At 39.5% G+C, this 18767-nt stretch overlaps 1 protein-coding gene across 1 annotated transcript; it reads right to left on the minus strand.

Moving 5' to 3' along the window:
• Positions 1-5607: 5607 nt before the first annotated feature.
• On the minus strand, positions 5608-18531 carry LOC125448240 (aquaporin-4). The gene is made up of 5 exons (XM_048523379.2): positions 18342-18531; positions 15734-16090; positions 14123-14287; positions 12222-12302; positions 5608-7586 (listed from the first exon to the last, which is right to left on the minus strand). The coding sequence occupies exons 1-5, from the start codon at positions 18354-18356 to the stop codon at positions 7368-7370; spliced, it is 837 nt and encodes a 278-aa protein (XP_048379336.1). The 5' UTR covers positions 18357-18531; the 3' UTR covers positions 5608-7367.
• Positions 18532-18767: the final 236 nt, after the last annotated feature.

An 18767-nucleotide genomic window follows, 5' to 3' on the forward strand; every position in this document is an offset into this window, starting at 1 on the left:
AAGGTGTTATTTCTTTATTTTGACAGTGGTAGGGAATTGTGTGAATCGCAGCAACTGCTTTCACTAGCCTAGCAATTTTACAACTGCTACAAGAATAGATTTTGCAGCAGTATACAAAATATATCAACTATATATGGCTTGTGAGGCTCTACAATGTATTTACTTTTTTCTATTGAATGTTGCCAGCTGGAGTACAATGGGTGAGAGCAGTGTGGACCTGATTATGCAAGTCTATTGTACTGAGATTTTATTCCAGCACAATTCTGCTGATGTTGACACAGTTAATGCCTGGGCTTGAATTCTCCAGCCTTCTACCATTTGGAGAACTAAATAAATACTGTCTGAATAGTAACACATCCCTGACCTTTCTGCAGAGTATTGAATGTCCTCCAAACCCCTGTTCCTCCCAAAAAAAATGGAAATTGCCCAAACTTAATTATATTCTTACCTTAAATGTCAGAGACTCAGTGTCTTTGAAACATTATTTGTTGTAAGGAAGATAATTAATTCTTCAGCATTTAACCATTTGAATAAACCTGCAGTTGTTTAGGTCCTATATTACAGAGTTATATTGTGAGAGAACTGCATCACTTAGCATTAATTACAGTGTTATTAAATGAGCATGGCCACTTGCACCAGTGTGGTTCTAACCTATGCAGGCCTCGAAGGGTCCATGTTTGATTCCTGTTCCATCTTCAGTTTACTGGAAAATAGGATGGTACAATACTCCACAGCATTCTAGGCTAATTAAAGGAAAGTCATCCATTGTTATTGCTCTTAATTTTTACCTAACCACTGCTATGGTATCTGAAATAACTCCACAGAGGCCGGTATCCCGTCACCAAGTCACCCTTTACTTACACATGGAGAGTCCTTGACATTGATCCAGCTTCCTCAGAATCAGCGTTCAGAGAACTTGTGAAATTCCATTTTTATATCTGTCAGCCAGCACCACCCCACACCGATTTGATCAAGTTAACAGCCCTAACCAGGGAACTCATATTCTGTTAGTTCCACCTGGCTGACCTCGTTACAATCATTACAGTATCAAGTGGGAACAGGATCAGAGGCTTTGTTGCTTGTAATGGTTAAATAGCCTGCCAATTCTCACTGTCATGGCTCACACATTAAGGACAGCCATCTGGATACCCACAGAACTGTACCCCAGTGACTTCAGGAGAGGAGAGAAAATTGTAAAATCACAATTGGAAACGATAATGTACACAATATTAGGTCTCACTTGAGGAGTAAAGGCAACAATCCAGTTTAGGGGTTCAACTGGCAATAACTCAAAAGTTTGCTTTCCTAGCTTATAATGTCTTGTAAATTCTTTAACTAGGCTACTGCTAGTCCTCTCTGTGTGAGAATAATCTGTACAGAAAGAATATTTGCATAATTTACTTGCTAAAATGTTTTTAAAAAATTACCTCCAGTATGAACAGCAGTGTGAAGTAAGAGTGTCTGCAGGTTAATGACAGTGTTGGAAATTTTCCTGTCTTAACAGAAGTGTGAAGTTAAACGGGCACCGGTAGTTTATGACACTTAAGAATATCAGACAGCTAAAAGGAAAGTCGGAAGTAGTCACAGTGCTAGTCTAATTTCTTTATTAGCTACACAAATGAAGCAAAATGCTTTATATAATTTAAACAACACTTAAAAAGTTATTACTGAAATAAATAAGATTAAAACTAAATATGAAATGAAATGTAGCGATAAGGTTCACTAGTTCAAAATCAATATATAAATTGTTTATCACAAGAAACTGAGGTGTCTGCCTTTGAATAATACGAGTAGTAGTAGGTTCGAGCATTAGCGGTTCAGCGACAGCTTCTTTTAAAAGAGATAACAAAGTGTGGAGCTGGATGAACAGAGCAGGCCAAGCAGCATCTTAGGTGCACAAAAGCTGACGTTTCGGGCCTAGACCCTCTTAATGTGTGGGTAAATTGCGCCTTTTCATACACTTTCTGAAATAATATACCCTCTCTATGATGTGTGTTGATACACTGTCAATCTACCACAGCACAGATTGATGAATGATCCACTGCTGACAGAAAAACCTTACCCCTGCATAACCTACCCCCTTGCTATAACACTGAAATGTTATATTCTGAAGGAAAATACAAAGTGACATATCAGAACAAACTACAACACAATTTCCACATACTCAGTACAATGTTGCTCAATATTGCACATCCTCAATACATGTCACATTATGAGGCACCATAGAACAGCTTTTATAGCTCACAGTGACTGTTATAGTGATGGTTTGATACATTAATAAGTATTCCAATTTGCTGTTAATATCAAATTTGTCCTTTGTTGACCAGTCCTCATGGGGCTAACAAGGACGTCATTTTAAACTTTTATTTCAACAATCCTTCCTAATAAATCCAAATCTAATATCTGTTATTAACAGGAGGTTTTGTTTGATTTTATTCAGCAGAACACAAAACAGTTGTAAAAATGTAGAATGCTTATTATGACCTGGTATGGCTCCAACATGAATAGGAAAACTTAGATATCAGATAATTTATTGTGGGATCATTGCAATGATTTAAAAATCAAATCTCAGCATCTTTTAAGGAAAGGGTAGACTTAAAATGTTAAAGTTCCTTTCCAAAGAGCATGTCAGGTTTCATTGACTGTTCATCCCTGGGAGCTGAGTTCATATCCAGCCCAGATCACTTGGGTGAAAATTAGTTTAATGATAGTTGTGAAATGGGGTATTCTCAAATCTAATTCCCCACGGATTTGAGTGCACAGCACAAAATCCAAGAATTTGACAATCCATGCAAAAGGACAAGAGAAATATTACATTAGTACTGTACTAAGTCTGGAATTAAGGCTCATTGTTGAGTCAGAGTAGAATATCCTGTTCCATTTCTTTAAGAAATCCAGAGGACTGGAGAATTGTAAATATTACACCTTTGTTCAAAAAAACAGTGTAAGGATAAACTGAACAACAAATTTAATCTTTGTATTAGGAAATTTTTACCTTGAATGATCATTTCCAAAAGCTAACAGTCACTTGGACAAAAAAATGGATCAAGTAAGGAAAGCCAGCAAGGATCTATTAAGGTTTATTGTTGAACTGACGTGGTTGATGTTCTGAGAGAGTTAATGAAGATAATACAGTTGATGTGATGTACATGAACTTCTAAAAGACATTTTGGACAACTTGCACATTCTCTCTGTGTCTGAGTGGGTTTCTTCCAGGTGCTCCAGTTTCCTCCCACAGTCCAAAGATGTGCAGGTTAGGTGGATTGGCCATGGGAAATTGCCCATAGTGTCCAGGGATCTATAGGCTAGGTAGGTTAACCATGCGAAATGTGAGGTTACAATAGATTGGTGGAATGGGTGGATGCATGGCAGATAGAATTTAATGCAGGGAACTATGAAGTGATTCATTTTGATGGGACGGATAAGGAGAGGCAATATGAAATAAAGTAGATTCTGGAGCACAGGAACCTAAGGATACATGTGCACAAATCAGTGGAGGTGGGAAGACAGTTTGAGGATGTGGTTAATAAAGCATATCACACTCTGAACTTTATAAATCAGGTCATTGAATACAAAAGGAAATTATGATAAACCTGTGTAAGACACTGGTTCAGCCTCAATGAGAATAGTTATTGTATTCACTTATGGAGTATGGGCCAGCATTTATTGCCCTTCCCTAGTTGCCCTGGAGAAAGTGATAATGAACTGTCTTCTTGAAATGCTGCAGTCCATGTGCTGTGGCCACACAATGCAATTAGGGAATGAATTTCAGGATTTTGACCCAGCAGCACTGAAGGAATGGTGATACATTTCCAAGTCAAGATGGTGAGTGTTTTGGAGGAGAATCTGTGGGTGGTATTTCCTACCCTTGTCTGTAGTTGGTAGAGGTCACTGATTTAGTGGGTGTTGTTGAAGGACCCTTACTGTGTTGCTACAGTGCATGTTCTGGATGGTACACACTGCTCCTCCTGAATGTCAGTGGTGGAGGGAGTGGATGCTTGTGGATGTATTGCCAATTAAATGGGATGCTTTGTCCTGGATGGTATCAAGCTTCTTGAGTGTTGTTGGAGCTACACTTATCCTGGCAAGTGGGGAATATTCCATCACACTCCTGACTTGTGCCTTATAGATGGTGGAGGATTTGGGGAGTCAGGAGGTGTGTTACTCCTGCAGGATTCCTATCTTCTGATGTGCACTTGTAGCCACTGTATTTACGTGGCTCTTCCAGTTCAGCTTCTAGTCAATGGTAACCCCCCCAACATGTTAATTTTGGGGTTTCAGTGATGGTTACACCATTGAATGTCAAGGGACAATGGCTATATTTTCTCTTGGTGGCAATGGTCTTGTGGCGTGAATGTTACTTGCCTCATTTCAGTCCAAGCCTGGATATTGTCCAGGTCTTGCTGCATTTGAACATGGACTACTTCAATATCTGAAGAGTCATGATCAATGCTGAACATTGTACAGTCATCAGTGAACATCCCCACTTCTGACTTTAGAATGGATGGGAGGTTGTTGATGAAGTAGCTAAGGTTGACTGGGCACCACGTTTTAGGAAGGATGTGAAGGCTTTGGAGAGGGTGCAGAAAAGCAGAGAATGGGTGTTTCATTTATGTAGACAGAGATGGGAGAAGATTGGAAAAGGGAAGGTTAGAAGGAAATTGCTTTGAGATATTAATAATTATGAGGGCTTTGAAACTGTAGATTAGGTGATGCTGTAACAATTGGTGGAAGGATTAGGAACCAGAGGATACTTTTAAGATGATTGCCAAAGCAACAACAGCAACATGGGGAAAATCTTGTGGTTAGGATTTGGGATGCACTGCTTGCAATTATGAAGGGGCAGATGCAATCATGTTTTCAAATGAGAATTGGATAATAAGCTAGAGACAAAACATTTACAGACCTATTGGGAAGAGGCAGAGGAGTGGGAATGTGTGAGTTACATCTGCAGAGGGCAAAATGAACTTGATGGGCTGAGTGACCTCCTTCTGTGCTGTGGGGAGATAGTAGGAACTGCCGCTGCTGGAGAATCTGAGATAACACGGTGCGAAGCTGGATGAACACAGCAGGCCAAGCAGCAGAGGAGCAGGAATATTGAGGTTTCGGGTTGAGACCCTTCTTCAGACATGCATTTCTGAAGAAGGGTCTCAACCCGAAACGTCAACTTTCCTGCTGCTCTGGTGCTGCTTGGCCTGCTGTGTTCATCCAGCTTCAGAACGTGTTATCTCCTTCTGTGCTGTAATCATTTTATGATTCTAAGATTTGCAAAGATCTATTTAAACTGTTTTTAAAAGTTGAACAATGGGAATTAAACCATTGAACGTTTCTTTGATCTATTATTCATAATGTACCATTTCCAGCAAAACTAGACACAGTTGATAATCTAGCTAGCATTTTGGAAAAGTTTCAAGAGAATTTGGGACAATTATTGCACCACATCAAAGGTGTCAACATTGACAATACTAATTACTATTATGGTAAAGAAGATCTATGAATAATTGTTCAGCTTAAGACAGATGAAGACAAGCTTGACATAGATGTTGTTCTTAATAAGATGAAACAGATTAGTGTTCAAATTAATGTTAAAAACATTCAAACATTTCAAAGTTACACGGCATCAAAGGGAGGGAGGCATGTCCAGCATGGGGTCAGAAATTGCAAGTACAGCACTGTTCCTCAAAGTGCCATAGAGTGTGGAGTGACGTCAAAATGACTCTTCCTTAACTAATAGAACTTGGCTCAATTATTACAAGCTGCATACTTAATTGACTTTTCAAATTTTGTTCAAAGGAAACATTCATATCTTGTACAGATTTAAAGGAATTGATCATTTGGGGTTGTGTACACTTTTTTGAGATTTTTGATAAAAATATTGTTAAATCTTTGGCTTCCAGAGTTTCAATTATTTGTCAATCCTAGAGTCTGATCGTAGAATTTCGACTACTCGCTTTATCACATAGCCCTTCTCATCTTTGGAAGGTTGTGGAATAACACTGCGTTAGATCAAAGCAAAATACTGTGGATGCCAGAATGAAAACAGAAAATGTTAGAAATACTCAGCATTGTCTGTGGAGATGGAGACAGAGTTAATATTTGAGGTCAGTGTCCTTGTTTTGAAAGTTTGTTGATCTGAAACTTTAACTCTGTTTCTCTCTCCAAAGATCCTACCGGACCTGCAGAGTATTTCTAGCATTTTCTATTTTTAGTTGTAACTACTTTAGACTTTGATTAAAGCTTTTCCTACCAAGTAGTGGCATAAAATATATTCACTGCAGTTGTTAAAGCTTAGCCAGCTTATCAAGTAATACAACATGAAAATGGATGTTGTTATAAATTTGAAAATTAATTCACAGAATCCCTACAATGTGGAAGGAGGCCATTCAGCCCACTGAGTCCACACTAACCCTCCAAAGGCCATCCCACTCAGACTCATCCCCACCTATCCCTGTATTTCCCATGGCCAATCCACTCAACCTGCATATCTTTGGACTGTGGGAGGAAACCAGAGCACCTGGAGGAAACCCATGCAGACATGCAAACTCCACACGGACAGTCACCTGAGGGTGGAATCAGACCTGGGTCCCTGGCACTGTAAGGTAGGAGGGCTAACCACTGAGCCACCATGTCATTACTTCCTACCATTAGTTTTAATGAGGATTTGATGTATTTACTTTTTAATTCAAAAATATTTTGAAGAGTTTCATATTCTGCTCCAAGGGTATCAATGGAAACTGTTCCCTTATATAATTTATGTCCCACGATCCCACTATAAAATACATGAACTACCCTCTACTTTCCACCCAGCTTTTATGTCCTATTCTAAAATGTTGAGCTCTTGTTGGGATATAGTTTCACTGGCGCCGATGTGCAGTTCTGTGATGCTGGAATATGGTTTTCTGAGCTATGTGGTGAGGGTGACAAAAAAATACTTAAATGAGCTGAATTTTCATTATTCAATGAGGCCAGCATATTTGTGCATGGGCATAGTTAGTGCTCAAGCAACCTTGTTTGTAAGGCATTCAATCATGGCAGAATTTCAGCCCAGCTGATGTTCATGTACACACTTTCTAATCAACAAGAGCAGTAACTGGTTGTTCTCCTTAACCAAAGAGCTGACAGTAGTAGTTGTGCCTGAGCTGGTGGCCTTGTAAGATCAGCTAGCTCAGCATACACTGGGGGATTTGAACTTGGAACTTCCTGGTCTACATGCGTTGGGGCAACATTAGCCAATGCACTCACCAACAGCACCTCCCAGGGTGTCAAAGCCAATTGTTAATGTTTGTAACAAGCCATGTGTCTAGCACAGATTTAAAAAGACAATCCAGGCTATCTATATCGGTATATGGAAAAACATAATGTGAACTTTAACTGTGATCCTGCACTTTTGCAGTCTGTTTTGCTCTCATTGCAGACTGTGTGACCGTCAGTAATGATGAACGGGACACGCTAGCGGTTTCCACAATCTCAATATCTTTGCAGGTGATACATGCAATGAGCTTTTCTTGAGAGGCACTGGAGGCAAAAAAGAACTCATAAGAAATGCCACCAAGGACAGCACCAAGGATAGGACCAATCCAGTACACCTGCAAGAACAATGAATAAAAAGTTACAATTAATATATGAGTACTCAATCTTTTATTTGGTGGCATATCTGTGCAGTAGTTATGATACTTAATGTTTTTTTCTTATATTTGTTCTTGGAATGTGGGCATTGCTAGCCTGGCCAGCATTTATTGCCCATCCCTCACTGGCCTGGTGGTGGTGAGCTACCTTCTTAAACTCGGCAGTCTGTGTCGTGTAGAGACACCCACGGTGCCATGAGGAAAGGAGTGCAAGGATTTTGACTGCTGAAGGAATGGCGGTATGTTTCCAAGTCAGGATGGTGAGTGGCTTGGAGGGCAACGTTTAGGTGCTGCCCTTGTCCTTCTATTTGGAAGTGATTGTGGGTTTGGAAGGTGCTGCCTAAGGAGCATTGGTGAATTACTACAGTACAACTTAGCGAAGGTACACCCTGCCGCTACTGAGCGTCAGTGGTGGAGGGAGTGAACGGCTAAGATGGTGGATAATGTGCCAATAAAATAGGCTACTTTGTCTTGGATAATGTTGAGCTTTTTGATTGTTTTTGGATGAAGCAGCTGAGATGCTTTGTCTCCAACAATTACAACCATTATCCTTTGCACTACATATAACTCCAATCAGTGGAGAGTTTTCTCTCTGATTCCCACTGACTCTAGATTTGCTAGAGCTCCTTGATGCCACACTCTGTCAAATACTATCTCAATGTCGAGGCAGTCATTCTCGTTTCATTGCTTGTGTTCTGCTGTCTTGTCTATGCTTGGACCAATAACAAGGTCAGGAACTGAGTGGCCCTAGCAGAACCCAAACTGAACATTGGTGAGCAGATTTTTCCTGAGTAAATTCTGCTTGATAGGATTATTGGTGATACCTTTCTTCACTGTTGATGATTAAGAACAGAATGATGGGGCAGAAATTGGCAGAGTGGATTTGTCCTGTTTTTTGTTTACAGGACATACTTGGGCAATTTTCCGCATTGTCAGACAGATGCATGTGTTGTAGCTGTACTGAAACATCTTGACTAGGTGCTTGGCTAGTTCTGGAGAACAGCTTCAGGACTAATGTTGTCAGGTCCCACTGCCTTTGCTGTATCTGGTGTGTTCACGTGGTTCTTAGTATAGCATTGTGGGGTTGGTTGGCTTGGATGGCTGGTTTGCAAAGCAGAGTAATACTGACAGTGTGGGTTCAATTCCTGCACTGGCTGAGGTTACCGTGATAGACTGTTCTTCCCAAGTTCTTCCTCACCTGAGGTATGGTGACCCTCAGGTTAAACCACTAGCATTTGTCTCTTTCTAATGAGAGAACAGCCCCATGGGCACATTTGTCTCTTTCTAATGAGAGAACAGCCCCATGGGCATATAAGATTATGGTGACTTTATCTTGACCCTAAGTAGATTGAACTAAATTGGCCCTTGTGATTCTAGGCACCTCTGCAAGAGGCCAAGGTGGATCATCGACTTGGCACTTCTGGCTGAAGCCTGTGGCAAACTCTTCAGCCGTATCTTTTTCGCTGATGTGCTGTGCTCGCCTATCATTGAGGATGGGGTTTTTATGGAGCTGCCTCCTCCTATTAGTTGTTTAATTGCCTACCAACATTCATGACTGGATGTGACTGGACTGCAGCGTTTAGATCTGATCCATTAGGATTGTTTAACTTAACCTAACAGTTTTGATGATACCAAATAAATGTCACTTTTGAATTGAAGGACAGCTAATGATGAATAGTTTTGAGTTTTTGGTGGCTGTCACTTGAATCCACTGGCTTCTGTAAAGGTGAATATTTCATTTTCAACCAAAACTACTGGAATGGGCATTTCATTAATGACCATGTACAACTGCCACTGAACACCACTGTCAATGATAAAGTTCAATTCCAACACCTGCATGGTGATCGGCGCCGTAAGAACACAAACCTCACATTACTGAAGTTAAACTTCATTGCAGGAATGTTTGAATTGATGAGGTTTGTTAGAGATTGTTGTGATACTGTACCCAGTCCTGGTTCCATAAGCCAATAAGGAGAAATTGACTGTATTTGGCACTTGCATGGACTGAAAACTCACCAAAAGAAAATAATACTTCAAAAACAAATGTTCTGGAATAACAGTAACAAGATGTAAATAGCATAGAGAGGAAAATCAGCAGTAAACTTGAAGGCAATCTAAGGTAATTTCAATGCAAGCAGTTTTGAAATCAGAAACGGAGTATTCGCCACACAAACCTTTATAGGAGATACTGGGGATTACAGCGCTACAATACTTGACATTACAAACTTGTCACTGTGTTTAACATTTGCCCCATTGCACACTTTGCCACCATATACCTCATTCCTTTTGCTGTCCAAAAATATATTTAATTACCTCTTGAGCCTATCCATAGAGTCTGCTTCAATCACTTTTCTTGGTAACTTATTCCACAGTGTTATTACCGTTTGGGTGAAAAGATTTCACCTTGCAAAAGACTGCAGAATATTATCTCCTTTCAGTTTTTAGTGAATATTGGAGCCTTTAATAGTAAATACAGAGACATTAGCCTCACAGCTTACTTGTATAGAAATCATTGTGACTTAAGTAAGATGGAAATGGGGTTTTTAGCAAATGTCTGATGACAGAGAAATCCCAGGCAATATAGAGCCAGGAATTAAATTCTTATCTGATTCCAATAGGGTTTAAAAATAACTCTCTCTTCTGACCCACAATGAGGTCCAGTTCCAAATGCTCTGGTAACCTTCAACCATCTCACCTAAGTAGCCTTTCTTAGCTTGTGAAGCCAAACAGTAAGTGCTGGCAGATTCTTTAATCATGATCCTAACAAAATTGAACCAGTTCAGTCCTTACCAGTATTGCATTTATCAATACAGTTCAGTGAATAATGATTAGAAGTGGAATTTCTGAATTATTTTTCTCCTTCTAAGGGGCATTGAGGCAAATTCTGGCAGCCCCTCTCTCACTACAGGGCTAAATCATCAACTCCCATGGTGTGCATGCTTCAGTGCACCACAAGGTTTGCATTTATACCCCTTGAGTTACTTTTCTGTCACTTTTGAAATCAATTGAAACCAAACTTAAATGTCACTTTATTCAGTATATCAGCTAACATTAGGGACTGAAAACAGCAAAAGCTAAAGATTGAAACACCAGGTTTAATTATTTTCACACAATAGAACATAACAAGCATTTGGATAGGGGACTGATTTTGGTTGCATTCAATCATCCAGAGTGCCTGAAGTGTTCTGATATAAACTGTATGTGAACTTAAGGCCCTTATCAGTTTGCAAATAAACAGTATTTATCTAACTGAATTATTTGTTTTTTTTGCATCAGGAATGTTTTGTGCGCTTGATTCACCATTATGCAATAGGTGAAGGACAAACATGTCTGGCCCTCGACAACTGAGAGTGGATATATTTTCTCTGCTGTACTTTGCACAATTGCATTTGATTTTCTGAATTTTCCATTCTTGGATTTTCGCCTGCTGCATTTTACTTGCTGTGTTTTCAATTTTCGCATTTGGCATTTTGCATTTATTTGCTGCACGTTTGCTTTTCTGCACTTGCTATTTCTGGATTTTTAATTGCTGTTTTTTGCTTTCATTATTTCTGCTTAAGTATTGGCATTGCTGGTAAAGCCTACATCCCGAGTGACATTCTTCTATTTGGTAGAAATTCCTTGGTTACTTCAAGAAGGACGCTACGGAATCAGCCATGTTGATGTGGGATTAGAATCACATTATCATAGAATCGGTACATTGTGGAAGCAGGCCATTCAGCCCATCGAGTCTTCAGTGACACCCCCCCCCCCAAAGAGCAGCCCACCCAGACTAATTGCTTAGCCTATCCCTGAAACCCTGCATTTCCCACGGCCAATCCACCCTAACCTGCACATCTTTGGACTATAGGAAGAAACAGGAGCACCCAGAGGAAACCCACGCAGACGCAAGGAGAACATACAAACTCCACACAGACAGTCGCCCGATGGTGGAGGCACTGTGAGGCAGCAGTGCTAACCACTGAGCCTTTGTGTCACTCCTATTGGTTAGAATGACTAAACGGTTGGGTTTTTAAGCACAATCCAACAGCTTCATAGTCCTTCTTCACTGATAACTGCCTTTTATTTCCAGTTTTCCAAAAAAGGAATTGAAATTCTCAGACTGCCATGGTGGAATCTGAATTTATGTTTTCCAGATTACTCGTTCAGACCCCTGGGTTACTAGTCCAGTAACAACCACAACAGTACAATAGCCATTGCCTAGTTCATTTACAATGCACATTTCCGACTTAGACGTCATGGGATACAGAAAATCTATCAGATTGTGTTCTAACACTTCCTCTATCTTAGTATTTGTGGATAGGAAGCAGCGTCATTCAGAAATAAATATTCAAAACCTTTTTTTGTGCCAAATATATTTCAGATATAAACATAAAGGATTTTTTTTACAAGAACACTGGAGGATGCAGCCATTGTTGGGCTTATCTCACAGAATTCCTTGAACCACCTTTGCCACGCTTTGCTTCTTGCATTTCGCTTGAAAAATGTTATTGTTTGTATTAAACATTAGTGCTGCAAAGATCACAAAGCTTCAGTGAAGGCTTTTACAGATGAAAATGCTGCCATATGAAGTGGGCATTGTAAACCTTTGTTTACCCAGTGATGCTCCCAGAATCCGGTGATTATCGCTGGTCCAAGAGATCTTGCAGGATTCAGGCTGCCTCCTGAAAACTTACCCTACAGAAAATAAGCACAGAAATCAGTGAACCCTACTAGTTCCTTGGAGCTAAAGGGAGCACATTACAAAATTTGTGTTCCCCTCACGGTGCTTTGCCAGGTTCCATTGCTTGTCACAAATTCAGGTGCATGTTCTGAAACAGTGTCTGTACATAACAGTCAGCCTTTGGAACTGCATGCCTGGAGTCCCTGATACATACTCTCACTCCCTGGTTGGAGCATGAATTAAAATTAAAATTTTATTGCATTCAATTTCAGTTGATTTTAGTGCCAGCACCAGATAAATCCCAGAATTGTTCCTATATTTAAAGGACTCAGTATGTTTAATCACCTTAGAATCCTAGATTTTACAAGGGAAAGTGTTGTACACTTACTGCTGCTTTTCAAACGTCCCTTGTTGCCGTGTTTTAAGTTTTAAAACTTGATTAGTCGATATTTTTGTTTATATATTTTTGTAGCTTTAGCAGTACAATTTCTGTCAGACCACTGTGAGATCTTTCCTTTCCTATAAGCTATGATGGCCATCTTGAAGACAGTTGTTATGTATAGTGGAGTGATGCATATTCAGACTAAGACTGAGATGCTCCAAACTAATTTCACATCAGCCTTGCTGCTGAGCAAGTATTATGATTAGGTAAATGTATTGTATACAAACGTCTTGCAACACACAGGACTCCTGAATGAAAAATTGGGACTTCACTCTGTTCAGTCTTGTATTGTCCAATGTTTCCAATTACAATTCATAGCTTATGTGCTGAACTTAGGGGAGCTGGATTCTAAAGATACAAATTAATGGAGCCTACTTATTACTCTAATGTGATCGCAGCTGATATTATAACTGGACAAGTCAGATCCCAGACTGAAAAATGGTTTAATAGATTATGTATTTCTGTTTTAAATGAGGTGGTCTTTCACTGAAACACACGCATACAATGTTGCGGATTTGGTTTTAACAATACAATGCAACTTTATTACGCAACAGAAATGAAGATAAAATTGAATAAATCAAACAATTTACATACAACACACATTTAAGCTTGTGAAGCACATGGTAAACTACAATCCCATTAATTGAATGCACTCCTTTATAGTACTCAAGTACCAGAGAGAGATTTTCCTTCTCTATCACACGTAGGATTTGACTTAGCTGTGGCTTCAGTTTCCTGGTCTTGAGCATCTGATCACCTCTTCCTTCAGCCTTCATACAACCGAGCTTAGATCTTTTCAGCTTCAAATAACCCCTTCAAAGTTTTAAGCAAGCACCTCTGGTCTGGAGCATTTGAACTGAACTCCTTACACTAAGGTAACCTATTTCTTAACAGTTGTAAACCATCTCTCTTTCTCAGGAGCAACTCTTTTATACATCTAGACTTCTGCAAACTACCCAAACAGAAACCCAAAAGCTTTTTTCCAAGCTATAGGTGTTTCCCCAAATCAGAAGAAAAATAAAACCTTGACTTTCTAAGCAGAAAGGCTAATGCACAGCTGTTTATTTTGTTGGCTGATAAAAACTCCCCCATTGAAAACATAACCCCAGTAACTCACCCCCTCTCTCTCTCTCTCTCTCTCTTTCACTAGTTTTTATAAAAGAAATCACCATGGAAACGAAAATACCAACAAGTAATCACTCAACCCTTTCAGACACACAGACCAAAACCCACATGCCAGTAATTGAACTCCAAACTCCAAAATATTAAAATATGTATAAATTACACAGCTTAAATCACACTATTACGTTGAAAATTGGTCTAGTGTGTAGTGAGTACTCTTGTACCATGCAAAATAACACTTTTAATGCAGCAGACATTTGTGTTTCTTACCGATGCCAGGATTCCTGCCATCAGACTGAGCGCTACTGCCACACTGCCAGGTTCTCCCACTTCCCTATGCCGGTGATCATCCACTGCAAATATAGTGAAAACCAGCTGGAATGTGGCAAAAATCTCCATTGCAAGCGCTTGGCCAGCATTTCCATCTTTGTTGATCTGCCCAGAAACATGAGAAATCTTCTCAGATTGTGACTCCCAGGATATATAAAGGAGATTGAGATAGTATATTTTATAAATAAATTGTATAAATACAATTTTTGAGATAGTAAATTTAAATGCTTGACATAGGCCTTATATATTGCACAATCATAATCAGAGAAATGCATGTTTCTCTTGATGAAGCCTGTTTCAATAAAGAGCAGCAGAGTTATCCCACTGTCTCACCCAACATCAATCCTTCATCACAAAAACAGATTATCTGGTCATTATCACACCATGAAACATATTCATCATCATATGAACGTTGGCGGAATATGGATGTTAGTCTGTGATGCCAACACAACTAAAGCAGAAAGAGCAGAAGGCCATTAAAAAGTGGATTTTTGGGGATTTTTTATAAATATGACATAGAGCAATGAGGTAATGATACGTTTTGTGCTACACATTGGTTAGGTCATCATACTGAAGACTGTGTGAAGTCTTGAGCTCCCCACAGAAGAACGGTCATTAAAGACAAACAGAGCATTCAACAAAGACTCCTTAGGATAGCCAGGTTGAAGTGAAAACTGTGAGGAGAGAGTTGAGATACTGGAAATAATTACCATGGACCAAAGAAGAATGGGAGATTTACTAGATCTCTTTTAATCTCTGAAGGGCTTTGATACAGTGAATATAGAAAATAAATTCCTATGCTTCAGGAATCAGTGTTGAGAGGCCATCAAATTAAAATTGTCATCAAGACAGTCAGGTGAGAGGCTGGGAGAAATTCATTTATGCAGGGAGTTATGAAAGCATTGAAAACTTTGGCAAATAAAATAGTTGAAGCAGAGGTTATTGGATCTCTTGAATTCATGAAACAAAAATGTTCAAGCAAAAGATGATATAGAGCAGTGAGGACAAAATTGGCAAGGGGATTATTCTTTGGTTTCTGTTTCAGGCTTGATGTGCCTCATACTTCCGTTGTTTCAAAATAAAAGAAGTCCCACCATAGATTTTAGGGACATACCACTACTTACTATTTACTTGTGGGAGCGTGCAATGATTGCTGCCAGATAGTTACAACAATTTTCAAGAAAGGAACCTGCCTAGCTCACATGTGACTGTTTTTATTCATTCACAGGATGTAGGCATTGCTGGCTAGGTCAGCATTTATTGCACATCATAAATTGCTCTTGAGGCTATGACCCTCAGCACCAGACTGACATTTAATAGCTATTGAATTGGTCTGGCAAGCACACCACCTTCTCAGTGTAAATAGCAAGAAGAATTAAATGCCACTGCCTTCTAAAAAGACACAAAATTTTGCCTGCAATCCCCTGGTAAAATGCTTTTTTTATTTTGTGTTTTATTGTTTCATTTTCAATCCCCATTTTGGGGAAATGAATCTTAATTGTAAATCAAAAGGGAAAAATGTTATGGTAAATGCAGTAATAACAGACTTACCATGTTAACTAAGTGCCTTGATGCTGACTTGACTGGCAGTGACATGTAGATTATTCCTGATCCAATTACAGCTCCAAGACATTGAGCCAGAATGTAGGACCCAAACTGAAGTAAATCCAGTTTCCTGGTGCACAAGAATGCGACTGTGACAGCTGGGTTTACCTGAGCACCGCTAATCTCTCCAAAACAGTGGATCAGGCTGACAGCAGAAAATCCCGCAGCTACAGCCACCTGCATCAACGCTGGAAGCCCATCTTCCTGTCCAGGAGCAGAGGCACCCAAAATAACTGCGACCAAGACCAGGGAACCAACCAGCTCTGCTAAAACTGAACGCCAGAACCGGCGACTCCTCAACTCCTAAAGACAAAAAGCACAGTGTCACTGTGGAAATTATTTTCCTTTCTAGATTTTATTTCCTTACAGATTTTACACTGAAATGTAAAGAATTTTACAGAACAGAAACAGAGCGTCCAGCCCAACTGATCTGTGCTGGTGTTTATGCTCCATTGGAGCTTCCTCCCACCCGTTTTCAACTAACCTTCTCTAATCTTCTATTCCTCCCATCCAAGTATTCACCAAGCTTCTCCTTAAAGGGAAATGGATCTTCACTTAGCCACTAGGATGCAATGGTCTTTCCTGTGCAGTTTTCTACTATTTTCAACATTTATTCCATTGACTTCCACTGCTTTTTTATCATTACTGAGGTAATCTTCTCCTCTCCCCCAAGCTCCACCAAAAGCCTCTGTTATTTGCACTGGTTTCACATTCCTTCACAAGAATGATTTTGACTTGACTCCTGGATGAAGACTCTGGACTTGCTCACACAAAAAGTTATCTATCTCAAGTGAAGCCTGCAGATTTTTTCACAAAAACCCAGCCCAGACCCCAATGTTCACAAAATGTTCGATGAGACCAACTGATGTCTGACAGGCCCTAGTCAACATGTTTTTGATCAGTAAACTGTTGATGTTATCTTGCAAAATAAGTGAGATCCTGGGATATTTAATATTTCAGTTAAAGAATGACTTAAAGATGTCAGGTATGAACATACGGGGCAACATTTCAATTCTGGTCTTGTACAATTCATCATTTTGGTTTCATTCTCTGCTCACTCCAGTGTATTTAGGGGCTTAAGCAACTAACATCAATTAGTAATGGTTTATTCTCTTTTTCTCTCATTCTGTATATTTTTCTCTCACTATCCTAAAATTTACAAGTTTGTATAAGCATCAAAATGACTTTTCCCCACCCTACCAGCAGACACTTGTAATTATGCAGTTTGTGAGTTATCATAATAACACTGGGTTAAATCAGAAAGATTATGCAATATAAATCATCCATCTGTCAGAACAAATATTGGATGGATTGTAAAACAACCAGCTGATTCACTGTCACCCAAAGTGAATTTATATCCCTGGGCCTCCACTCTCTTCATTTTATTCTCTCTTTCTGTTTCTCTCTCCATTTCTTTCTATCTATGTGACAAACATCATGAGGAACAATGGCATTACCACGTAACATGGTCATTTTACAGGAGGTATGCACAGGTGATTAGGTTTTATATCTGCTTTCGACACTACACAAGGAAATAGCAGATTCTTCATTATGAATACAAGCTTTCAAGCTGTCACTGTCCCCGTGTTGAAGATTTATAGATGTTGCAATGTTTTATTGAATAATGCTACAACAAAATTCTCATCTGTCAGCTCAGCAGCAAGATGGGACCAAGCACAAACAATGGAAAGCAAACCACCTAAACAATCCTGCAGGAGTCATGTACCACCTATGTACTGCAATTACATATTTTTTTTTATGCAAGATGTGCACCATTTATGTCACCTCTGCATCCAGCTTGGAAAATAAACACCAGGCTCTCCATCATCAAAATATCTAATTCAGTAATTCAGCTCTGCTATCCCGAACATGTCAGTTAATCAATTTATAGCCTTGTGCACAGGATCGAACATTGCATGTGCAAAGGAAAATTGGTAATGTACACAGTTCAAAATGATGAGCTATACATTATATTAACCTTATGCAAAGATTCATACAAACTAACAGATATGTGTGAAGTGCTATCCATTAAATTGAGGTGCAGTGTGTCTGAGTTGCTCCTTGCTTCTCTATATCCATTTATTTAAAAGCCTGGTATTTATTCTCTTCAGTTATTGCCAAATTTAATGTAAGTTTCAATATTGATCCATTGTCTTTTTGTTTACCTATATCTCTTTGCAATGCTACATATCCTGCAATTTCTGTCTCTTCTGCCTGTGTTTATTCAAAATTTTCATCTTTCAAGCTAATGTATCTAATTTTACTCTTTTACTTCGGCTATTTATATTTTTCCATGATCCTGTATTGATCTATTTTAGTTCTCCTCCTTTTATTAATCCATCACATGAAGAGAAATCTCTGGATGATTCAAAAATGCACATTTAAAAGCTGTAATCGGCAGAAAAAACAGTGAGCACTTCAAACCACTTTTTAAAGTATGCTTGAACAAGATCATTTAGCATCCTGTGATGAACAAGCTAGAAATAAACACTAATTGCCATCAAGCTGTTAATATTCCCTGATCGGGTGAGGAGAATTAAACCATTTTCCTTACCTCTCGAAAGGACATGCTGAGTCCCAAGCAGAGATGCTTCTCCTGATTGATCTCACTCCAGAATATTTTTTCTGAGCTGTGTTTTTCAACAGAACTACAAGGTATCCTCAAAGTGCTCACGAGTCGGACATACAAGCAAACTGGCAAACCTATCACTCTCCAATGAAACAAATGATTTTTAATTCTGCAGCCAATTTCCTCCTCCTCTGGTGGTGGGAGCCTTCTGCCTTGTAAGGTGACAGTTTGCACTGTGGTGGTCCGTTTTGTGTGAAGCATCACCCGCTGTGACTCAGGCGCCCCCACCCTGACATGGCAGTCTGGGCTAAGAGGATGCAGGAATCGCTGGCCTCCGTTTACTCTGGGTCCTCTTCTTGGCCAGCCATGCTTTATGTTTCTGTTCGTCTCTTCCAAAGCCCTCCCTGACAG

The sequence above is a fragment of the Stegostoma tigrinum genome, chromosome X (assembly GCF_030684315.1).
Source record: "Stegostoma tigrinum isolate sSteTig4 chromosome X, sSteTig4.hap1, whole genome shotgun sequence".
Taxonomy (NCBI): domain Eukaryota; kingdom Metazoa; phylum Chordata; class Chondrichthyes; order Orectolobiformes; family Stegostomatidae; genus Stegostoma; species Stegostoma tigrinum.